This window comes from Cotesia glomerata, linkage group LG6 (assembly GCF_020080835.1).
Source record: "Cotesia glomerata isolate CgM1 linkage group LG6, MPM_Cglom_v2.3, whole genome shotgun sequence".
NCBI classification, from domain to species: Eukaryota; Metazoa; Arthropoda; class Insecta; order Hymenoptera; family Braconidae; genus Cotesia; species Cotesia glomerata.
This window is the reverse complement of record NC_058163.1, coordinates 19,924,955-19,949,173: the sequence shown is the minus strand read 5'-3', so window position 1 is coordinate 19,949,173 and position 24,219 is coordinate 19,924,955. Positions and strand designations below refer to the sequence as shown.

At 31.5% G+C, this 24,219-nt stretch overlaps 4 protein-coding genes across 7 annotated transcripts; 2 read left to right on the top strand and 2 right to left on the bottom strand.

Annotated features, from left to right (window-relative positions):
* Nucleotides 1-53: 53 nt before the first annotated feature.
* Nucleotides 54-15,040, top strand: LOC123268058. The gene is made up of 11 exons (XM_044732941.1): nucleotides 54-297; nucleotides 400-672; nucleotides 748-1,085; nucleotides 2,267-2,539; nucleotides 2,618-2,898; nucleotides 3,904-4,151; nucleotides 4,210-4,564; nucleotides 6,688-7,555; nucleotides 10,439-10,477; nucleotides 10,568-11,065; nucleotides 13,264-15,040. The coding sequence occupies exons 2-11, from the start codon at nucleotides 407-409 to the stop codon at nucleotides 15,018-15,020; spliced, it is 4,923 nt and encodes a 1,640-aa protein (XP_044588876.1). The 5' UTR covers nucleotides 54-297; nucleotides 400-406; the 3' UTR covers nucleotides 15,021-15,040.
* Nucleotides 15,041-15,184: 144 nt separating this feature from the next.
* On the bottom strand, nucleotides 15,185-17,385 carry LOC123267433 (leucine-rich repeat-containing protein 59). The gene is made up of 4 exons (XM_044732057.1): nucleotides 17,131-17,385; nucleotides 16,996-17,055; nucleotides 16,781-16,903; nucleotides 15,185-15,969 (listed from the first exon to the last, which is right to left on the bottom strand). Exons 1-4 carry the CDS (start codon nucleotides 17,221-17,223, stop codon nucleotides 15,295-15,297), a joined length of 951 nt encoding a protein of 316 aa, XP_044587992.1. The 5' UTR covers nucleotides 17,224-17,385; the 3' UTR covers nucleotides 15,185-15,294.
* LOC123267416 (cytosolic non-specific dipeptidase) lies at nucleotides 16,658-20,513 on the top strand. 4 transcript variants are annotated; one of them, XM_044732034.1, is made up of 7 exons: nucleotides 16,658-16,836; nucleotides 17,621-17,685; nucleotides 17,756-17,810; nucleotides 17,923-18,373; nucleotides 19,064-19,492; nucleotides 19,556-20,029; nucleotides 20,314-20,513. In XM_044732034.1, the coding sequence occupies exons 3-7, from the start codon at nucleotides 17,770-17,772 to the stop codon at nucleotides 20,356-20,358; spliced, it is 1,440 nt and encodes a 479-aa protein (XP_044587969.1). In that variant the 5' UTR covers nucleotides 16,658-16,836; nucleotides 17,621-17,685; nucleotides 17,756-17,769; the 3' UTR covers nucleotides 20,359-20,513. The 4 variants fall into 4 exon arrangements, with proteins under 4 accessions (XP_044587969.1, XP_044587968.1, XP_044587970.1 ...); XM_044732035.1 differs by lacking the exon at nucleotides 16,658-16,836 and adding an exon at nucleotides 17,448-17,548; XM_044732033.1 differs by having other exon boundaries at nucleotides 17,621-17,810.
* On the bottom strand, nucleotides 20,430-23,114 carry LOC123267417 (alpha-L-fucosidase). The gene is made up of 6 exons (XM_044732036.1): nucleotides 22,758-23,114; nucleotides 22,440-22,691; nucleotides 21,249-21,608; nucleotides 20,961-21,179; nucleotides 20,682-20,902; nucleotides 20,430-20,603 (listed from the first exon to the last, which is right to left on the bottom strand). Exons 1-6 carry the CDS (start codon nucleotides 23,032-23,034, stop codon nucleotides 20,514-20,516), a joined length of 1,419 nt encoding a protein of 472 aa, XP_044587971.1. The 5' UTR covers nucleotides 23,035-23,114; the 3' UTR covers nucleotides 20,430-20,513.
* Nucleotides 23,115-24,219: the final 1,105 nt, after the last annotated feature.

The window sequence follows — 24,219 nt, the reverse complement described above, 5'->3', positions numbered from 1 at the left end:
TTTATTATTTAAGGTTTAACTTTGCACTTGCGAGTTATGACTTGCCAGAAAAATAAACTGTAAAATAAATAGAGCATTAAAAAAAAATAATCGAAGAATAGTAATAAAAGCACGAATCTCATATCGCCAAATCTTTATTTGCAATGAAAATGCGAGACGAGGTTTCGAGCGGGTACATAAAGATATTTTACTGACACGCGACGTTATACGCTGGGTATCGAGCGTAATAGTATAAAGTACTAAAGAGGTCTTGCAGTTTCTTTTTGACGCTCAAGGCATCAAGAACTATCGCAATAAGTAATTTTATTATTTAATTATTTTAATATCAAAATCCTGATCAATTTTATTATTTTTTATTTATCATTATTATTTAAATTATCAATGATTAAAAATTGATAGGTGATAAATGGGTGTCGATAAGTCAGAAGAAGAAGAAGAAGAAGAAGAAGATGAATCGAAAGAAGGAAGACGGATCAGTTTGTTTGGAGTATACTCCAAAGTATTCAAAGTTATGCTGTCTAATTGGAAGGAATCTATTGAACACACTGAAGAAGAAGATCGTGTAAGTGAGCTTGATGAATTGGTGCTGCCGAGTAATGAAGAGTGGCGTTACCAAGTTTATTATAGACTTGTTGATCTTCAGCGTGAAGTTGATTCTGCTTTTGACAAAAAGTAATTACTTTTTTATTAGTTTGAAGTTTAATTACTTAATTGATTGATTAATTGATTAGTTAATTTACTGAGTAGAATTTCGGATGAAGATATAGATGTAGAAGTGAAAAGTCCAGTGCTGCAAGATGAAGTCTTTTGGGAATGGGAACCGATTGCTGAGAACCCGGAAGACTTGATTAGAAATTCTCCAGATATTTTGAATGAAAATTTAGCCAAACGCCAGCAAATGTTGCGACGCCTAGAGAGCCCGGAAGGTTCCATGACGGAAGCTTACATGGAGCCTGGATGGAGATTGAACGATATTTTGCATGCAGCAAAAGTTCTGCAAGGGGAATCGCTGCCACAGCAGACATCTTATAATGATGAAGCCGAAATGCGTCGAGTGTTTGGTCTAGTTTACGACGTTTTACGCTGTAAATATATATTTTATTGGGATTCCCGTATAAAAAAGTTGCGGAATTCCTCCGTTAATCTGCCGGAAATCCTGAGGAGTTCATATTTTAACACAAATCTGAATTTCAGAAGAATCCCCGATGAATTCCGGATTAAATCGTAAGTGCTAATTTTATTAAAAACTTCAGTGACAATCGGAAAAAAAAACTGTCTATAATTGATAGGGATTTCATTTCATCTATTTCTAGCTTGAAATCAGCAAAAATTCTATTAAAAATCCTCAAAATTTCCTCTAGAATTCCTCGGGATTCCCTTAAGTTATCGTAATTGATACTGAATGGACGAAATTGTTTCCCATTTTTTCAAATCGATCAATAAAAATGTGTGAATTTCCATTAATTTCTGAATAAAATCGATAGGACATTTACTCTGCTTACCTCAAGCCTGAAAACCACAGAAATTTTTACACTGATAAAAGGATTTCTTAGCATTTAAGAAGATTTCGTTGTATTTAAGAAATCATTTCTTAAACATCATTTCTTAGTATTTAAAAAATATTTCTTAGTATTTATAGTGTTTCTTAATATTTAAGAAATATTTCTTAAATACTAAGAAATATTTTTTAAATACTAAGAAATGATGTTTAAGAAATGATTTCTTAAATACAAAGAAATCTTCTTAAATACTTAGAAATCCTTCTATCAGTGTGCGAAAGTCCGTAGAATCTTCTCCGTAATTCTTCCGAATTCCCATGAAAAATATTAATAATCCGACAACAAAAAAAAAATAACCCACTCTCGAATTCTGAAAAAATTTTAAAAGTCTGCTCCGAAATTCCTTCGGAGTTCTCCAAGAATCATTTATAAATTATAGAATGAACTATAATTCGTTATTCCATATAGAAATTGATACCGAGCCCTATCTACCAAAATCCAACTGAAATTCTGCACAGGAAATAGTTTCTAGTAAATCAAAAATGTCATATTCATATTTATTTTTTTTCCAATTGTTACTGCAGTGTTAAATAAAATTATCACTCACAATTTTTTCCGAAATTCATGGGGAATTCTTCTAGAATTTAGATTTGTGTCAAAATATGAATTCCTCAGGATTTCCGGCAGATCACCGTAACTTTTTTACCCGGGAGTTATTTTAATATGAAAATATTAATTTACCTGGTAAAAGTAAATGAAATATTTAGATAAACAGATTCTCAACCAAGTACTCGAGGATGTGGGCTTCTGGATCAATAACAGAGAGCTCAAAAAACGAGAACGGATTATCTGGCTGCTTTTGTTCGATATGCAAGGCCGTAAATTCATCTCTCCACCACAGATTGCTCTCACGGAAATGAGACAGGAACTATTCAAAGCTGCGGGGTTGATGGATATTGAAGAAGCTTTGCTGAAAAATAAGATCAAGATTGCTGCTGGTGTTTCTAGATTGAGGATCGGTGGCTCGGCTCTTACTTTAGGTTTGTCTGGAAGAATTTAAATTAATAATTGATAAAAATTTAAATAGAGGTAATTTCATATCAAGTGAAAGGTTTTAGATAAATTATTACCTGCGCACTTAAGAAATGAAGGAATTTGCTGGACGGATGACGAAGCATCGGCTTCAGGATGGGTCAACACAATTAAACTTCCAACTAAAGCAGAGTTCATGGCTGAAATGACCAAAATGGGGTTTAAATTATCGGCCAACTGGCGAAGGCTTAAAGAGAATAATTATGCATTCGATCCCATTTGTCCGAAAGTTGTGATTCTTCATGAAAAAATTCGCGAACAATTGGCTAGGTCTACGTTAGTTCGGGAATATCGTTTTATTTTTCTTGTAAGTATTGATATTATTAATACTTTCTTCAATTTTTACTTATGTTTCTTAGAAAAATAGATGAAGTTAATAAAATTGTATAATTTTAAATTAAAAATTTAACAGATTCATACACTAAAAAAAATTTACTTGATTCAAGATATAAATTCTTGAACCAAAAAAATTATTTTAAAGAACTTTATGGTCTTAGTTTAAATAGAAAAATTCTTGAACTGAGAAATTTTTTTTGATTTGAGTAAATTTTACATGATTAAGAATTTTTTTTCTTGAATTAAGATAATTTGTTTCTCGTGTCGTAATTTTTAAAATTTATTTATTTATTTATTTATCATATTTAGACACAGATTATATATGGCGATTTTATGTTACAATTTGAATCAGCCTTTTTACAATCGGATTTATACAAGGTTTAGCTTAACTAAGTATAGATATTTATTATAATGATTAGATTTAACTTAAAAAATTTTTTTTATTGTTTTTTTGTTGTTATATGAAAACAAAAAAAAAATAGTAAAAATCAATATTTTAACATGATGGTAGTTTATTTTGTTAGTATTAATGTGCAGAATATATGGTTAAAATTTCAAAAGGATCTTTAAATAAAAAATCATGAAAAATCTTACCAAAATTTAATCTACGAGCCTTCGCTCGAAACATTTAATATATTTTCGGGAATTTTTAGACACATATACGTTCGAAAAATGTACAAAAAAAAATCGAATTTTCGAAAGTGATCAACTAGACTACATCCTTAAAATTTAATTAAATATAAATTTAATTTAAATTAATTTAAACAATGCGTTTTTACAAGTGCTTATAATTAATATTAAATTAATGGAAGAAATTAAAAAATTACTCATGACGACATGTATTAAATCTTAATTTTTTATTTTTATCCTATAATCGATTCATTGAAACTAAAAAAAGGCTCAAACATCAGCTATTTTTAGTATCCTATAAATAAAATTATGAAAATATAACAATTGACTCATATAATCACTACAGGAACGTTCATTGTGTTTCGGAGCAGCATCATTGGCAAAGACAATTCGTGTGTCTCATCTCTGCGGTCCAATAATCCTGACACATCTAATAGCCCCTCGGCATACTGGGTACTTGGCTGGTCTATTAATTGACATCGAGGACGCTGGAAGACTTCTAGCATTTGGCGCAGAATCAAGACGTGCTGAATACGAAGCTTATTTAGCAAATCTCGGGATCAATGAAAAGCAATGTAGAATATTTTCTGAAAGGTATGTTAATTTTTCCATCTGAAATAACAAGAGTGTAATTATAATATTTATTTGGCAGTTACAAAACAGCCCCGGGGTTCGCAGAACTGGAGCGTGCAACAGTAGTGTTAGCAACTCCTCCATGCTCTTACACGGGCTTAACAAACATAGTCGACCTAATAGTTGCACGAGGAGGTGACACGGATCTGCTCGAGTCGCTGACTAACGTCGACGACCAAGCGCAATTAGAACGACCGCGTAAACTATTAGCTGAGCAAATGACTTGCTTGAAGTACATACTCACCAGGCCCAACGTTCAGCTACTCATATATGAAGCACACAGTACTTTGCCTTCAGAGACCGTTGAGATGCTTCAGCAGGTTGTTCAGTATGCAAACAAGATGGCCGTTGACAAGCACACTCGTGAACACTTGGTATGAGTTTTCTACTTTCAAAGCTTTGTTTTCACTTTGAAGGCACGCTTTATTCTCTCCTGAAAATAAACAACGTTTAAAAAATTGAAAATTTTAAAGAGTTTGATCATCTTAAATCAAGTGAAAAAATTTTTCATCTATAAAATTGCTCCTCGTTCAAGTTAATTTAATTGATTCGAGAAATGTCTTACTTGGCTTAAGGGGTTACATAGGTTTCAGTTTCAAAAGATCGATTTTTTTTTAATGTCTTATTCAATTCTACAACATCGATAGAATATTGTCCTAAAGTTTCAAATCGATCCGAATAATAGTTTCAGAAATATAGTTTTAAAAAGTTGCGCGCACAAGACGCTGTTGTATTTTCAATCAAAACTTTAAACGCGTTTTTCTCAAAACTATATTTTTAAAGACGGTTGTCAAAATTTCTCGAGAACTACTGAACCGATCTTGATAAAATTTTAGACAGGTCTTCGAGATACGATTTACAAGGTCTGAAACCAAGGATTTTTTTTTCTCAATTATAACTATTTAAAAAAAAATGCCGGAAAATATTAGCCAAATTTTTCATTTTTTTGTAAAAACCTCTGCCAAAAATCTAATTTTTATTTTTTTTTCCTTCGTCCAAGTCCTAGTTTGAAGTTTTAACTAAAACACATATTTTTTTTCACTTAAAATAATCCTGCTAGGAGTTCTGCTGTCAAAGCGGACGCATCTTTTTTCCGAGGGCTCGTTGGAAATGACGTCACAATGGCAGGGTTTTTAATAATTTTTTTTTTAATTTCAGTAATCTCTTATTAAACATCTTTAAAACAGTAAAAAGTTTGAATAGAATATATCATTTTTTATATTAAAAAAAAATTAGGAAAACGGTTGACCCTGAAGGCCATCCCTGCAACTTCCCGCTAATCCTAAACGCTTGAAATTGCACTTATGACGTTTTTGAGCTCTTCGAGCTCATAAATACATTTTGTGTGTTATTTTGAGCTCTCCGAGCTCAAAAAAATAGCTTTTGTATGCTTTTGAGCTCAAAAGTTTGATAGAAGTTTCATAAAACACTATTTTTTGAATTTTCAAATCGCAATAACTTTTGAATGAATGAACCGATTTTCACGCGGTTGGTGGCATTCGACGCAGTTTTTTAAGCTTCATGAAGAATCTTCAAGTTTGAATTGATCAAACAAGAAATTTCGGAGTAATTCCGAAAAAACACTTTTCGGTTTTCTTTCGTCAACGATAACTCACGAACGAATCAACCGATTTTGACCGGACTGGCGGCGATCGACGTGGTTTTTTTATGTTAAGAGCTGATTAGTTTTTGGAATTGATCGGTAAAGCCGTTTAAAAGTTATTCCAAAAAAACCCCATTTGAAAAATTTTTTTTTGTACTTTTTTTGCAATTTCTCAAAATCTACCGGTCCGAATCGTTCCAAAGTATATTCAAAATCTAAGTTCAGTCAAGCCCTTTCGAATAGCACCAACCGCGATCAAATCGGTCAAGACGTTCAAAAGTTATGAGAGGTTTACACACACACACACACACACACACACACACACACACACACACACACACACACACTCATATATATATATATATATATATATATATATATATATATATACACCTACATACATACAGACATACAGACACCATCGCGGGAATAGTCAGGGAAGCTTCTTAGGACCTCGAAACGTCGAGATTCGATGAAAACTCGATTTTCGTAAAATGGGGTGACAACAATAACTTCCCGATTTTTTAAAATCTTCGATTTTCTTAGCGGGAAGTTAAAAATTGTTGAAAATAGGCTATTTTTTCACGAGGAAACCCATGTAACCCCAGATGATTAAACTCTTCAAAATGATATTCTTGGTTCAAAAGTTTTTTTCTTGAATTAAGTTATTTTTTTTATCAGTGTACAATAATATACAAATTGTTTTGATTGCGTGAACTAATAAAAATATAAAAAAAATAATAGTTGCAAAGAAGACGCGAAAAAAATTTTTTCGACTGTAAAACACTCTTAATAGAGACGCTTCGCATTATAAGTCGTGCAAAATTGATTTTATAACAAAATAAGTTCTTGAAGCGTATTTATTTTAATTTGTCAACGTTTGAATTTCTTTAGCCTCGTAAAAGAACTCCCACTAAAGACTCTAGCCCTAAGAGTGGTGGAAGATCCTCGAGATCTGGAAAACGACCGTTGCTTCAAGAGTCCCGTACTAAGAGCTCTGGCGACGAAGATGACGAAGAAGAAATCTCAAGCTCTCCAGTGCCGCAAGTTCAAGTGCCTGACAGTGATTTATTCGAGATAGGGAATATTTTCGAGCTGTACGGGCATCACAATAATGAACAAAAGGAAGTAATCGACAATCCGCTTGCTGAAGACGGATGTTATCTGGCGGTAGTTCGGCGGAAAGAAATGATGCAATTCAACTCGTTGTTCATGATCAAAGTTGCCGAGTCAAAAGGTCTTTTCGGGAATCCCCAGGCTTCCAAATCCCCGGTGTCGGAGCAGCAGTCTAGGGAAGAAACTTCACCGACGTCTCCGACACCCACCATGCCAACCGTGATTAAAAAGCTCAAGAAGGGAAAGGGGAAAGGAAAGAAGAAAATAGTGAGATTAGATCGCATTACTGCGCCAACTCATTCCTCGATGCTGAAAGTTGGAAGTCGCAGAACTTCTAGGCATTCCAGGCAATCTATCGACAATGAATCATGCGAGAGTTTCTCTGTCTCCAGTGTTAGATTGTCCTGTCCGCGATACAGCGAGCGGGTAGCACGCGACGAGCGTTTTATCAGCTTCCAAGTACGGGAGACCAGACGCCAAGATGTCAGAAGGTGGTGGGAGCAATCTGCGACTTTCCTGATCCACGCTGCAAGATGCGAGCCCTGTAAATTCAGGATCTTTCATACTGATCCTTGGACCAAGAGGGTTCTTTACGCGCCGAGAGTCCAGCAGATTGTCTTCCCTCATGATGATTATGATCTTCATTGATTTATTTGGACCTGTCTGTAATATATAAGTGTAAATGTACTTTTTTTGTTATAATTATAAATTATAATATATAATATATTGTAAGTAAATATCATTTATTCGTATCTTGATTCTCTTGTATTATGAGTAATTTTTTTTTAAGAAAGATCGATAGAAGAAATGAAATGCGGGTTGGAATCTCCCGTCTCAAGTGACAGAATCGCATGACGCTGAAAACGAGTTTTCATTTTTATTAAAAGCTAAATGTTTACCTCTTACACGACACACTCGGTTCGGAACAACAACGGATAACTATTTTGACACCTCACAAATGGTTATTATTAATATCCATGACATTTAACGCGTCATTTATCACGAGGAATTCATTATGCAGTGCTTGGGTAAAAAAAATTTTATAATTACTATTATTTTGCTAGATGTTTTGCGTGTCTAAAAATGTCCTGTCTCTAATGCCAAAATAGCTAGTTTTTTTTTTTTTTTTTTTTTTTATTTACTTGCATTGAATATAAATAACGGAATATTTGCATGCAAATAGTTGGAACCAAGAAGACTAAAAAAGAAGAAGCTACTGAAATTGGATTTGGAAGCTACCTTATATTTTAAAATTCAGTGAGACAAAAAAGGTTTTTCAGAAATTATAATTAGTTGAAAATAATATTTTATTTTTTTATTACCTAAATAATAAAATTAACAAAATTTAGAGAATTATTAAATTGAAGTAACGGCGTTGAGGATTTAAATCTTGAGTTAGGCGTCATTTTCATAAAGAAAAAAATTTCAAAATAATCTGCGGGGGCTAGACTTTAAACAAATTTCTTTTTATGAAATCAATCGACTCATTTTAAATATAGTTATATTTAATGTTCGTTAAATAAATATAGATTAGTATAAATAATCTAAGAATTAAAAATTTTTTTTTACAAACTAAAAGGTAACTACTTAAAATATTTAAAAAATTTTTTTTACTTTTATATTTATTTCTTAAATACCAATTGACAATTTTTGAGATTTTAAATAAATAAATTACTATAAAAAAATCGAAAAAAAAATTTTCACATGTAAAATAAATAAATAAATTACTGCAAAGAAAACATTTAAAATAAATTACAACAACTTTTTGACCCATCTACTAGTGGAATTTTTTAGAAATTTTTTTTCTTAAATAATTTATTTCTTGAAAAAAATCCTAAAAATCGTCAGATATTAGCTAACTTTAGTATCATATTTAGTACTAATGTAGTTAATAAACAAAACTTAAAAATGATCAGATAACTAAAATTTTAAAATTATTTTATTCATTAATTAAAAAAAGACAAGTTAATTGTTTATGAGTTTTTAAAAATAAATATCAATAAATAATTAAATTTCTTTTTAGGTAAAAAAATAAAAATAAAAATTTATGAAAGTCGTAGAAATTTCAAGAGAAATCATTACAAAGTAAGATATGTAAAGTAACAAGTAATTAATTAATATAATAACTAAAATGATTGAATCAAATTATTGACAATGAGATTCGCTAAATGATATGATTAGCTATCGAGTGATCTCAAGTCCACACAAATGAAGTACACAGCGTGGACATAAGTACGTGCATGTAACACATAGAAGCCCGAGAGTAAGAAGTTGACACGAATTAAAATGTAAGTGACTCAGCAAAGGATTAGACATCGAAGGGAGTCAAGAGATGAAGTATGAGTAGCGGCCTCGGAGGAGAAGGAGGAGGTGGTGGATATACACAACATACTACCAGCCAGACTAAGAGGAGGGAATCTTGGATGTCGCTGCTATGCTGCCCGTATAGTATTATAAGTATCGCGGGTATGTGATGAGCGTCGATGTACTTATGCCAGAGACGTGTTACGTCTTTGCGGGAGTCGGGAGTCGGCAGTAAACCAAGGCGACAGACACGAAACACGAGGCTTCTGCATACTTGCGCCTTTCAACTTCTATTCAATCGCAATATTTTATCCGTACATTTATATTATTGTTTACTAAGTGCCAACAGTCTGTGTTCTTGAAATTTTTTGCTTGCAACAAACAAAGTATTTCCCAATTGTGTCACTAAAATCGCTGAGCAAGTCCTTCAATTTCGAATCGGATATGACAGTTTTTTCTTCACCGCTCTGTAAATATAGTATTATGCTGTTAAATTAAATTACAATAGTTTACACAGTGATAATATTATGAAGCTTTACGTAATAACTGCGCGGTTTATTTACACTTCAAATACGTATCAGATAATACATTACCTTACTATGATCTATCTCTACTACGGCGGTGTTCAATAATCTGAGTTTATATGAAAGAAGACTAACTGAAGACTATATATATACATATTTTCTAATGTGATGATGGATTGCTGCGAAGGAGTTTGAGAAGGCGTTGGTCTTACGCCTCTTCATTTCAATAAAACTATTAGATTATTTTAATGCTATTTTAATGCCCAGTTAAAAAAAATTAAACACGATTTTATTTGTTATTAATAAAATGTTGTCATAATGTCTTTTAATACTTGAAAATTTTTTGCTACAAAGTAAAAAAAAAAATCTTTAGTTTCTTCCGGCTCACAGATGACCATTTATAGATAAACTTTTTATCGTACGGTATCCTGTCGACGATTGAAGCATCCTGTGTTATTTTATTAATACATATTTGTGTACGAATAAATATATTTAATATTTAATATAAATATAAAAAAAAAATTAGAAGCATTTGGAAGGAAACTTATACTTGCTAGATAGCAATACAAGTGATACACTTAATGAGTCGTTAAAAGACAACTATGTATTCATACCAAGCAAGTTGACACTGATGGACATTAGAGACTGATGAGACATTTGTGGATTATTTAACGAGATAAGTTACTGACGTCAAACTTAAAATATGGCTTTCGATTCTGAGCTTGTTACTATCCTGAACGGTAAATAATATTTATTTTATTTTATTCTATTATTATTGTCAATAGTTATATTTATGGATTTCAACTTACTTACTTATATTTTTTTGTCAGATCTTGTTAAATTCCTTGAGCTGCTGTCCAAAGAAATAAACCTGCCGGATACGCTGGAGAATTACAGAAGTAATCTTCTGAGGCGCTCAAAAACAAGCTTGGCATCGGCGGGTCAACGATCCGCCTCGCCGGAGCCTTACCTTGACATGAATGCCGGGAAAGGTAAAGGTCTCTCGCTGGTCAAGAAAGAAGTTAATGGTATCAATGACAACAACAATCATAATCATCATCGTCAGCAGCAGCAAGTGACTGAGTACATTGACTCAGATAATCCCCGGGTGTCGAGGTACTCGGCGCAAGATTACTATGAAACGTTTCAAGAGTTTACTGCAAAGCCTTCGGTGGATGATGAAGAGGACAAGTTGAAGAGTATTTATCGAAGCTTTTCTACTGAGCAGACACGCAGCAAGTGCCACAAATGTGGTCCGTTGTTTCAGAAAGAGGAGCGTAGGCTGTTTGGATTTCAGCTCTTTGATCAATTCCGCGAGCTTTGGATTGGTAAGATTGTTTTTAACTGATAAATTTCGTGTCTTTAAAACTAAATGGTCATGAAGAAAAAATTGATGAATATTTAAAATATTGTTTTTTTTTTTTAATTATTATTTCGCGTTCCAGATGCCATAAGGGCGTATAAAAAATTTTTTATTTCGAACCGACGTATTTTTCTATGAAACGTGCAAAAAATGGAAAAAAAAATTTTTTTCTCCCAAATAAAAATTTTTTTTGAACTTAGAAAAAAAAATAGGATTTTTATTAAGGTAAAGTACCCAGTACTTGAACACTTATAAAAATGAGACCAATACTTGAATAGACTTTTCGAATTGTTGTAATACAAAATCCGTATATTTATTATAAGTAATATGCGCATGTTATAATTATTCAATGATACAGTAATTGATATCTATAAATTTTTTCAATTATAAATCAAAACAATTATATTTTTATTAACTTAAAAGTTGACATGTCGAGAACAACCGGTAGATGCTATTTTTTTTTTTCATGAAAAAGATACTACACCGTAGACCGAACAATCAGTCAAAAAAACGGTATATCATCATTTTAAATAAAAAAAATTGTACCACCTAATAAAATAGTCTTTTCTAAATAATACATATTTTTTGCAGACATAAACTATAATTTTTATATTAAATTTTAGCGTCTAACTATACCTCCAAATTTTCAAACCGGTACCCAGAACTTGAACAAGCTGGGGCCGTTTAATTTTAACTGCACTTTAACTTCTAATTGGTTCATAGACTAGTGATCAGCATTGTGATTTGTATTAATTACTGCACATTAAATAAGTTTTATAGCTGAAAATTAGTGTAGTTAAAAATTATTGAACGTTTTGAATTGAGTTTTTTTGATTTATAATTGAAAATTTACTTTGTCATTCATAAAAAATGTAATTAAAAAATTAAATACGAATATTACTCATTTTTAAATGAACATATTAAGGGGGAACACCACTGTGACGATCGAAAAAAAGAGTTGATATTCGGGAATTTTTTTGACAGGGAAAATAAAGGAATTTGGGAATCGGGTTTTTTTTTTTTAATTTTATTAAGAGTACATTAAAGATTATTACCCTAAATTTTTATTAAAAAATATTTAATTATTACAAAGTTATTAACAATCTCGTCGAGCACTGGAGAAAATTTCCTCCCTCCACGGTCGGTTCAATAACTGAAAAACAAATCATCTGAAAATAAAAATCCAAATTGCTTTTTAATCAGTAAGGATGTAGTTATCGTCGCACGTACGAAATTTGAAAAATTTTTATTTTAAAAATTTTTTCAGCCAGGTTAAAACAAAAAAAAACAGTAAGAATAGTGAGAAAATTTTCAATCAGTCGCCATTTTTTTAAAAATTAAAATTTTCAAAATTCCGTACGTGCGACGATAACTACATCCTTACTGATTAAAAAACAATTTGGATTTTTATTTTCAGATGATCTGTTTTTAAGTTATCGAACCGACCATGGAGGGGGAAATTTTTTCTAGTGCTCTGCGAGATTGTTAATAACTTTGTAATAATTAAATATTTTTTAATAAAAATTTAGGATAATAATCTGTAATGTACCCTTAATAAATTAAAAAAAAATCCTATCCCCAAATTCCTTTATTTTCCCTGTCAAAAAAATTCCCGAAAATCACCTCTTTTTTTCGATCGTCACAGTGATGTTCCCCCTTAAATATTCATAGTATTATTTTTAATGTTATAAAATAATATGTTATAATTCTTTAGATATTTCAATAAAACGTTGAAAATTTTTGGTCTATTGCCATATATTTTATTAGTTCAACTACTGCGGCTTGTTAGAATTGATTATTTAACTACAACTCCTTTCATTGTCTGTCTTAAAAACGTTGTCAAAATATAAATATTCAATTATCTTTGTTATTTTGTACTTCAATCAATTCAAAATTGTTTATATTTTTATAAAAATCATTAATTTAAACTAATAATGACATCTTTATATATTAAAAGTAGGGTCAAGTACGTTTTACTTTGAAACCTATTCAATTACTGGGTATTTTACCTTATACGCCCTTATGGCATCTGTAACGCGATTTTTTTTTTATATTAAAAAATTTTGTTTGGTATTTAAGATGCCTTTTAGAAATTAAAAACACGATTTGTCTTGATTAGTTAATTAATAATTACTAAAAGTGAGTATGCTTGGGGAATTTTAGGCCTCGTGGGAACACACTTACTGCTGTACGCCACCAAGAATGACAAACAGCCGAGTGACGTAATTTCAATTCGTGGATACTCTGCACGAGCGGCTACTGACTATATAAAAGATTTTGAACGCAGTAAATCTGCCTTTGAAATATTTTGTCCCGGTGATAGGACGTATCAGTTCATTGCCAGGACCCCTAAGGAAATGGAACAGTGGATCGCGGTAATCTGCCGGGCAGGTTTAAAGAAAGAGAGTGAGACAGATAATGTGGATTCACAACTGTGGCCCGAGGAAGAGTACCAAGATGTTGGCGCCGAAGCCAAGGAAAATGAAGGTTTCGAGGAGGTTGAGTTAAGAAAAAAAGAAACAATAGCTGGGGTCAATGGTGACGCAAACCCGCCACCATTACCTGCACGAATACCGCGGAGACTTCCGTCGCTTCCTCATGAAGATAAAAACAAGTCTGTTGATTTCACGGAGGAGGCTTACTATGAGGACGATATTTATCAGATGGTCGAGGAATTCAAACAGCCGACTATGTATCAGAATGTTGATAAGGTAAAAATTGCCAAAGATAAAGTTAAATTGCCGGTTATGGAAACTTACGATGACATTGTGGGTAAAAAAGAACAAAAGGTTAAACGGGAAAGTAAAAATTTAAAAGATACTTATGATGATATTCATAGTCAAGTTAAAGAGGAAAGAAGTTCTGTAATGTATGATGATGTCGAGGCTGTTGATAATAAAAATGCCAAAGAATCACCGAAGAAAAAATCTTTTTTAAATCGCGTGAGGTACAAAAAAGATTCGAAGAAGGAGGAAAGTAAGAAGAAAAAAGTTAAAAATTTACCAAAGGAAGTTCACTCAAGTGTTAAAGAAATAAAACCTGATGATCAAGATACGAAACCAGATATTAAAGATGCGAAACCTGATAATCATGATATAAGAGCCGATCGGCAGGAAAATAATCAATTGTTGGAGCTACCTACCTACGATGATGTATCGGATCTTGCCAGTGAATTTAATAAAAATACGCTTGATAATAATAACATGGCAGAGTATAATTGTCCACCAGCTCCGAGGCCTATTTATGCAAAACCGCCGACGATACCGACTCCAGTAAAGTTTGCCGAAGAACCAGAAGAATTTTACGACGACATTGGCTCGCTGAGAAATGTTATAGAAGAAAAATTTCAAAATAATAATGAAATAGTTGCTCACAATGAGTCATCGCTGTGCGTTAAAGATGAACAGTCAAGAGTTAAGAATTTGTCACAGAGTGAGTTGCGGTCAACGACAAATGCCGTGGACGATGAGTTGGAGCATTACCAAGTACCACGGTCACAGGAGCCAATTGACTCGGGTCAATTAGACGTGACAGCAGCGACCACTACTTTTACGAATGTTACAGACGTTAAAGAAGAACTTTACGATGACATTGCAATACTCGCAGACTTCCGTGCAAGGTCACGTGACTCCGGGTGCTCAAGTTCTTCCTCGGATAAGACTGTTAATAATGTTACTAAAGCCTGGAATCGTTTTGCCAGCGGCAGAAAGCCTAAAGTTCCGAACGAACTGACCGCTGCTGAGAAAAATACCAGACGGTCAAGCAGCCAGGAGTTTATTGACACCTGTCTTGATAGCCATGAAGACGAGGGTTTCAAGCTCAATAAATTTCAAAAATTAATCAATAAAATGGAGTCGTCTCTGAATAAAACAACGAAACCTATTTCTTCTATTATCCATAAATCTCATGATGAAAATTAATTTTAACGTAACTATTAATTAATAATAATAAAAATAATAATAATTAATATATAATATATATATATATAGTGTATATTTTGTAATAATTCTTAATATATGTGTTTGTAATAAAAGTTTTAATTAATTAATTAAATCCTAGGTAATTAATTCATTTTTTTATATTATTTAATTTAACCACTCAGTGGCTGTAAGTCTTTTATTCAAATAATTCCTGATTTATTTATGAGCTTTGCCAGGAATTTTTTTAACAATATACCATTAAAAATTCCAACATTCATTTAAAATATTCATTAAATTTCACACTCAGGTAACTAACAATTTCATTGTAATATTTAGCTCCTACTAATTTAGATTTGTTAAAAAATATAAACATTTCTTTAAAGATAAAATCTTTTTTAACTATACCCAACTCTTGATAATATTTAACAGGCAATTTTGTTTGAGCTTCTAGATCCTTTACAATTATATCCGACAAATCTTTATTGTAACTTGGTAAAAATATCAGTATCAAAACAAAGAAGATGCTAAAGAGCAAAGTTGCTAAGATCCCCGAGATTAAAATATTGATGAAGATACTGCAGGTTCCTCGAGTGGTTTTCTTAGCAGAAATAGTTTCGTGTTCTGGCTCACCATTGTTTTCTTCAGCGACGATAGCTTCAGTTGCGGGAGATACCTTGACGATTTTCTCAGCATTTTTCTTCTTTTTCTTCTTCGCCTCTTTTTTTGCCGGAACATCTGCTACAACTGCCTTCCTGCGTACTTTTTCTTCTTCGATCGACTGTTTTACTTGTGATAAATAACTAACAATATTTTTAGCACAGGCCTGACAATCACTGCTGTTGCTGCATGGACCAGCTACACTTGCAACAGCTGCTGTCAGAGGATTATCCTTTAGATCCAGCCATTTTAAATTTTTTAGCTCCCCTAAACTCAATGGCAATCTACTGATCTAAAATAACATAAAAAAAAAATATTATCTTCAATGATTGATGATCATAATGTTGAAATGAATGGACGTGATTTAAAAAATGTATTTTTGAACTCTTGAAAAATATTAGCTTTTAAAAATTAAAGAACGATCATTTTTAAAATTCAATTTTTTTATCACTTATTTCATGGTCAGACGAAGGCATACATTTTTTAGACATCTTTTATTTTTTTAAATCTAGTCGAATATTAGTTTAATTATCTAACTAGGGGATAGAAAATTTCAATTACAAATTTTTGAGACAAAATGATAATTTAAATGTTCTTTACTAACTATGTTACTTTTTTTTTTTTTTTTTTTTTTTAAATGAATAGTAAAACCATTAATACCATTGATAACGTTAAAATTTATTTGCATTCATTTAATAAATTTTTAATTTAATTTTCTTTTCTTTTCTTTTAATTAAATAAAAAAAACTTTTTTTATTCATAATTTTTCACAAAGTAAAAATTGAATTATATCTAATTTTTTCATTTAAATGACACGCTCCAAAATTTTATTTTTATCCAAACAATTTAATATTAATAAAAAAAAATATAAATATTAAAGATATTTAAAATTATGTCCATAATTTTAAATAATTATATTCAATAATATATAAAGGGTAATAGGAACTCACTAATCAGTTCTATGAAATTTGGAGTATAGTTAAGATGAAAATACGTCAGACGTGATATTTTTTTTTTTAAATAAAAAAAAGAAGAGTTAAAAATTTTTTTTCAATTTTACACGTCCAATTTTTAAATAGTTAAATAAATAAATAAATAAATACCTGATTACTATAAAGGTCTAAATGCCGCAACTGTCTCATCTCTCCAATATTTTCAGGTATCTCAGTCAACATATTTTTACTTAAATCAAGTTTTATTATATTTGTGAGACTAACTATAGTGTTCTGAAAAATTTATAGATAAATTAATCAATAATTAACAACAATAATAATTATAAAAATTAAATACTTAATAATTATGAAAAATAAATACTTACTGGAATAGAAACTAGCGAATTGTTCGACAAATCCAAACATGTTGCTTTTTTAATAGGAGTCTAAAAATAAAATCATTGATCATTATTAATAATTTATAACAACAATAATTTAACTATTAAAATATAAATTCTTACAATTTCACGTATTGGCACTTCTTGCAGATCACAATAACTTAAATCCAGAGTATCATCTTCTAATTTATCTTTAACTTTTATTTTGTTAGTCATTTTGGATATTTGTTTATATATGTACAATTGTTTATAACAAAAATTTAAATAGTTTATTTATTAAATATATGATGACTATGTGTATGTTTGTAAAGCACAGTAAAATAATTTACCGGTACTTAACCTAGTGCACACGTAAGCAAAAGATGACAGTTAATTTTTTAATAAACTGGCCATCAGATGACAGCACTTTTGTTAAAATAAATGAAAAGGAGTAATTGTTTCTGTAGTAGTGTATAGAAAAACTCCAATACAAGTATAAAATAGGATAGTTGAAGTTTAACTCGATTTTTCTTTAAACATTAGAAGTTACAGTGGATTCTCGGTAAGAAGTTGTTTAATTTAAAGTTAAAAGAAAAAAATATATTAATACGCCCCTGTTTTTTTTTTTTTCCAGATAAGCGCATCACTGTGATTGGAGCTGGTATTTGAGATAACAGCTACAACAATACAAAAGACTAAGTAATTAATTTTTAATTTATCGCTGGTCTCTCATTACAATTTAAAATTAAACAGAATATTTTCAATTGAGCCGTAAAAGCAACAATGGCACCGACAATCCCGAGGGCTTTGGCTAAACTTTATGGGTAATTTATTTACAATAATAATTTTAATAAATAAAAATAAATTTTAAAACTCTATTCTAAAAATGTTCTTGTTTTATTTAAACAATTAATTTTAATTTCAATTATTTACCAGGTACATTGACGAGCATAAAAAAGAGTACGTTGATACATTGAGAGAAGCTGTGGCCATAAAATCCGTGTCATCATGGCCGGACTCTCGAAGCGAGTGTGTCAAGATGATGGAGTGGATGGAGAAGAAGATGAAAGCTCTAGGAGCTAGCACTGAGTTGGCAGATATCGGTATAGAAAAATTGCATGACGGAAGAGAAATTCCATTACCGCCAATTTTGGTCGGTAGTCTTGGAAACGATCGTAGCAAGAAGACCGTTCTTATTTATGGACATCTTGATGTTCAGCCTGCGTTGATTGAGGATGGATGGGATACCGAGCCGTTTACTTTGGTTGAGAAGGACAATAAGTTATTCGGGCGAGGCAGTACTGATGACAAAGGCCCAGTTTTGTGCTGGTTACATGCATTGCAAGCGTACAAAGCTATCGGGGAAGAAATTCCGGTTAATATAAAGGTAAAACACCTGTTCAATTACTTAGAGAGAGATAAGAAATCATAAATTTGGTAATTATTTACAAGTGGGGTCAACCCATAATGGGACATGTTAATTTTTTTTTTTTTTAATTAAATTGATTAATTTTTTTTAAATTGTTCGTTTTTTAATATACTTTTACTCAAAAAAAAAAAAAATATATCAAAAACATCAAAAAAAGACCAAGTATAAATTTTATCAAAAGACATGAAAGCCAATTATTTTTCCAACAAATTTTTTTTCGAAAATAGACGTAGTTTCGTCCAACATATACAGAAATGCTAAAAAAAAAAATTTTATACGCCTTTATGGCTCCCGGGACCCACCTTGGATGCCAAAAGGACGTATAATAAAAATTCTATTATTTTTTCTAAGTCAAAAAAAAATTTGTACTTTGAAGAAATTTTTTTTTGCATTTCTACACGTTTCATACAAAAATAACTTGATTCCTGAAAAAAATTTTTTTATAATTTTTATACGCCCTTATGGCATTTGTAACGCGATATGATGATTATGTATTTTGTTAATTTGCCATTCGGCTTTGGAATAACTGTTGATAAATAAATAAATAAATAAAATAGGGTTGACCCCACTTGCAAATAATAACCATAAATTTCAGTAAATATACCAATTAACAAAAGAAAAATTATAAATAATGATAATGTTTTGCAGTTTGTCTTTGAAGGAATGGAAGAGAATGGTAGCGAAGGCTTAGATGAATTTTTATGGTCACGTAAGGAATCCTTCCTCAGTGACATTGATTACGTATGTATTTCTGATAATTACTGGCTTGGTACAACGAAACCTTGTATCACATACGGCTTGCGTGGTCTTGCTTACTTCAATCTTGAAGTAAGCTGTGCTAAAAGTGATTTGCACAGCGGAACATTCGGTGGAACAGTCCACGAAGCAATGTCTGATTTGATTTTTTTGCTAAATTCACTGGTCGATGTAAACGGGCGTATTCTTATCGACGGAATTTACGACAAGGTTGATAAGATTACTGAAGCCGAACTCAAGAGCTATCAGGACATTGAATTTGATGTCGACGAGTTCCGAAGTACTGTTGGAACAAAAAAACTCGCTCATAATGAAGATAAGGTAAATGTTACATAATTTTTTTCATTACTTACGTAATTTTTTTTATTGTATCGATATCAACAGATACAATTGTTGATGCATCGCTGGCGCTACCCAACTCTCTCGATCCACGGAATCGAGGGTGCTTTCAGCGAACCAGGAGCCAAGACCGTCATCCCCAGGAAAGTTATTGGCAAATTCTCATTGAGAATTGTGCCTAGTATGACTCCCGATGAGGTTACTACGAAGGTCAAGGCTCACTTAGAGAAAATTTGGGCTACCAGAGGCAGTCCCAATATTATGAACATCCACATGGGTCACGGTGGTAAACCTTGGACAGAGAATCCCGATCATCCCCATTACGTAGCGGCTCGTACTGCTACCAAATATGTGTATGGAGTTGATCCAGATCTATCTCGCGAGGGTGGATCGATACCTGTGACTCTTACATTCCAAGAAGTTACCGGTAAAAATGTTTTACTCCTGCCGGTCGGTTGTGGGGATGATGGCGCTCATTCCCAAAATGAAAAGCTCAATATTCGTAATTACATCGAAGGGGTAAGCTTTAATATTTTCTTATCTGAATAACTAACTAAGATAAAAGACCCAATTATTGACACTTGCAATTTTATTTTAATTAAATAAAACAAATCGACTTTAATAAATTCATAAATATATTTTTTGAATTATAAATTTTAAGATTATTGGTTTTTTGAGAACTTTTATTTGTTTAATTAGAATAAAATTGCAAGTGTCAATTAACTAGGCCAGTGTCAATAACTGGGTCTTTTATCTTAGATAAATTAATTAATTTATTTATTGACTTTTGTGTTAATTTTCAGACCAAGCTCCTGGGATCTTACTTATACGAAGTCTCCCGAGTTTAATCAATTCATAATTTTATATTTTATAAAAATATTAATTACGGTGTTAATGGTAGAATCAGGGTAAATCTCGCTGACTGATTACTTAGTTTACTTTTTATTAACTTTGTTAATAATTATGGTATAAATATAAAAAATAAATTGATAACTTTGATTAATCACCACAGTATTTTTATAACCCAAGCTGGCTGGCCTCTGTGAGCCGCTGGTGGTAGGTAAATTTTTATATTATCTCCCATTCGTTCCCACTAGAAGAAAATAATAGGCAAATATTTAATAGATAATCTCAAATTTATATAAAAAAAAAAAAAAAAAAACTTAAATACCTTAAAAGAGCCTTCGTAGCCGAGAATAGAGAGATTGGAGGCAGAATGAACAGATAAAGGCAGCAAATCATTTGCAGGCCAGGTCAAAACAATCGCATATATAGTTCTTGTATCCCCTGAGTTACCTTGAGTGTACCAGACATCTTTACTCAGGGTATCATTCTGAATAGCAAAAGGCCGAGTATAATAAATAGCTTCTCCATTTATTTTTAGCCATTGACCTGACAAATAAATCCCAGTAATTATTTATCCTTTGGATTAAGCGAACAATTACTTTACCCATTTCTCTAAGCCGTTCTTCATAAATTGGAGGAATAATCCCGTCTTTCGTTGGGCCAACATTCATTAATAAATTACCACCGCAACTTACGGTAATTACTAGTTCTTTAATTAACTCTGATGTTGTTAAATATTCACTCAAAGCGGCATTGCGACGGAATCCCCATGATTTTTTGTCAATTGTCATTGCATTTTCCCACTTGTGCTTCTGCAGAACTCCTAAATAATTATAAGATAAGAGTTAATCATCTATAAAAAAAAAAGTAAAACTTTAAATAATAATACAACCTGGATTGTATCTGTCAGTACAAGTATAAAAGTCGCCGTGATGGCAGAGCGTCTCATGCCCCCAGCGGTCATTGACTACAACCGTATCTTTAACTGGACTTTGGTTGAACAACCAAGCTAAAAATTCTTTGGACTTCCAGTAAGTATCCGGAGCTTCCCATTCACCATCAGACCAAAGTACTTCTGGATGATAAGTATTTACGAGCTCTATCATCTCAGGGATTATTTTGTAATTGACAAACTCGCTGGTGGAGAAGTTTGACTTCTTGTCCGACTCCCACATGGGATTGAACCACTCGTATAAAGAGTGATACAGTCCAAACTTTATTGGGGTTTTTCTTATTGCACGGGCAAGTTCACCTAGAATCGATATAAAATTATAACTATTATTAATTAGGTACTATAATTTTTGGAGGACCAGCAAATAAGATAAAAAGTGAAGCAAAAAGGGTGATTCTAAAATAACATTCCAGGTGTGCAAATAGTGATTATCAATGGAGAGCCGGTTTTTTTGTCCAGTTATACTGCGAAAACTATTGAACCGATCGGAATAATACTTATACCATAAGATACAGCGTGTTTCGGAGAAGGTTTTAGTATATGATATGGTGGTGACTACTTATCCGGAACCTGTATTTTTTTGACTTAGAAATAATGAATTTTTATTGTAACTAAATTTATTCTATTCGATTGTCATTTGTTTAAAATAAATTTTTTAATTCCATTGGTTATGTTTATATACTCGGCAGATTTCTTTACTTATGAGACCTGCAATTTTTTCAACTGAAACTTTCAATGCTCATTACAAATTTTTTTTTTTTCATATCAATTATTATTCATTTTTGTAAGAAAAATAAGGGAATGTTATAACGATTGCACGTTAAAAGTTACAATGAATATTAGCTAGAATAATTACATGGATAAAAGGTGCATGCCAATTCGATAGAATTGGGAATCTGTGCAAGTCAAAACAATACTCTAATTAAATTTTAAGTCTAGATCTAAAAATGCAATTCTATAAAGCGCCCAGCGGAGCGGGCGAATAACAGCTAGTTGTATATAAATATATAAATATTAACTAAACATTCCACACATAAAAATGTAATTTATTGTTGTAAATTGTCGAGGGAATTTCTTTTCAAATAAATAAATAAATAAATAAATAATTATTATTATTATTAACCAAAATACCTAACAAATCTTTATGAGGCCCAACGTCCTTAGCGTTCCAGCTGAAAGAGTACTTGGAGGGCCATAAAGTATATCCTTCATGATGTTTGCTGGTCAATACTACATACTTAGCACCCGCTGCAGTAAATAACTCTGTCCATTGAGTTGCGTTGAAGAAATCGGCAGTGAAATCTCGAGCGAAATCTTGATAAGAATAATTCGGTGGGTAGCGCTGTCTCATAAAATCGGTTATTTTGCCGGTACCGTTTTCTTCTGTGATTAAAAAATTATCATAAATAATCGGTAATGTATTTTTCATTAATTTGATTTACTAATTACCTTTCCAGTTCTTCCAAAACCATTCAGAGCTGAAACTCGGAACGCTGAATACTCCCCAGTGGATGAAAATTCCAAATTTTGCATCGTCGTACCATTTGGGTAACTTACGGCTGTCCAAGCTGTCCCATGTTGGTTGAAAAGGAGGTTCTTTGCAGGATTGACAAATCACATTGTTCTGTTCTAATGAGTCTAAGTTATTGACAGTGAAATATCCATTGCATAGTACAGTGATGTAGACAAAAATTAACAGCAATGATAATTTATTAATAATTATCATTTTCGATGTTTTTTAAAGAATAGAGCCAGCAGGATTGACCAGACAAGATTTACTAATCATTAATTATTAAATTATACAGTAGAACTTTTATTTATCTTCTTTATAATTTTATCGGTTAAAATAACAATTTGCTGTGATAAATTGATTGATAATTATGATAGATAACAAAAAAATTTATCGGGTATACACTCTGATATACTTTGCGAGGACTAAATAATCGATACACAATTAACATTTCAAATTACATAGTAATCTATTTGTAAGTAATGTCGGTGAAAAATGAGAAAGTAATTATCGTTTATGAGGCATAATAACTAGTACATTATCGCCGACCCTAATAACAAACATCAGCGCAGTTAGCGGCTCGAAAACAAAATGACAATTCTCGCGGGAACAGTAGGCGTCAATAATTGCGCATGCGTCTGTACAGCTCATGATGTTTTTTTTTTTGATAATTCACTTGTTGTTTTGATAAGCGGCACACGTTTTTTTTTTTTTTTTTTTTTTTTTGAATTGATAAAATAAAATATTTTGTTTGACTTGTAGTGAATTGCAAAAATTTCTATAAAGTCAACGAATCGAAATACTTGGAATATTGATTTAAATAGGTTGCTATGAAAGTGTTAATAGATCGAAATGTTTATAAATTGTCAACAATGAATTTTGAAAAAGTTTCAACTAAACAGATGATATTTTTGTCATCACAAATAGTTAACGACACTGAATTTAACAGACATCTAACAATTTTTTAGATTTTTATAACAATTAAATTACAATGAAAAAAATTTAGCAAAAAAATTCACATGTAGAAATTTCAAAAAATTATTAGTCCAAATTTTTTAAAATATGTTTTTTATAATAATTGATTGGTTCCCAAGCGTCACAAAAAAATGTTGACTTTTTGATAGATTTCACTCAACAAGGAGTTAAAAAATTAATAATCGTCAACTTAAATTTATCAAAACATTAATAAAAAAAAATTGCCGCTTGGGTTATAAAAATTTCAAAAATTAACTAATGTCTGCTAATTTCAGTATCATAATAGTTAACACCATTTAGATAACTTTCCGAGTATTGCTGCAGTTTTTTTGTATGCTACCAAAAAGTTACACTTCATAATTATAAAATGATAACTTTAAATGGAGTACCCAAAAGTTAACATAAAGTTGTTAGCAATTTAGAAGA

Coding starts and splice junctions, on each gene's coding strand:
- LOC123268058 (XM_044732941.1), top strand. CDS start 407: ATGGGTGTCGATAAGTCAGAAGAAGAAGAAGAAGAAGAAGAAGATGAA. Junction 673..747: donor GATTCTGCTTTTGACAAAAA/GTAATTACTTTT, acceptor TTTACTGAGTAG/AATTTCGGATGAAGATATAG. Junction 4,152..4,209: donor TGTAGAATATTTTCTGAAAG/GTATGTTAATTT, acceptor TTTATTTGGCAG/TTACAAAACAGCCCCGGGGT.
- LOC123267433 (XM_044732057.1), bottom strand. CDS start 17,223: ATGACTAACAAAATAAAAGTTAAAGATAAATTAGAAGATGATACTCTG. Junction 16,904..16,995: donor ATTCGCTAGTTTCTATTCCA/GTAAGTATTTAT, acceptor TAAATTTTTCAG/AACACTATAGTTAGTCTCAC. Junction 15,970..16,780: donor TAGACCTTTATAGTAATCAG/GTATTTATTTAT, acceptor ATGTTATTTTAG/ATCAGTAGATTGCCATTGAG.
- LOC123267416 (XM_044732034.1), top strand. CDS start 17,770: ATGGCACCGACAATCCCGAGGGCTTTGGCTAAACTTTATGG. Junction 18,374..19,063: donor AAATTCCGGTTAATATAAAG/GTAAAACACCTG, acceptor AATGTTTTGCAG/TTTGTCTTTGAAGGAATGGA. Junction 19,493..19,555: donor TCGCTCATAATGAAGATAAG/GTAAATGTTACA, acceptor CGATATCAACAG/ATACAATTGTTGATGCATCG.
- LOC123267417 (XM_044732036.1), bottom strand. CDS start 23,034: ATGATAATTATTAATAAATTATCATTGCTGTTAATTTTTGTCTACATC. Junction 22,692..22,757: donor GTTTTGGAAGAACTGGAAAG/GTAATTAGTAAA, acceptor TTTTAATCACAG/AAGAAAACGGTACCGGCAAA. Junction 20,903..20,960: donor AGAACGGCTTAGAGAAATGG/GTAAAGTAATTG, acceptor TTTATTTGTCAG/GTCAATGGCTAAAAATAAAT.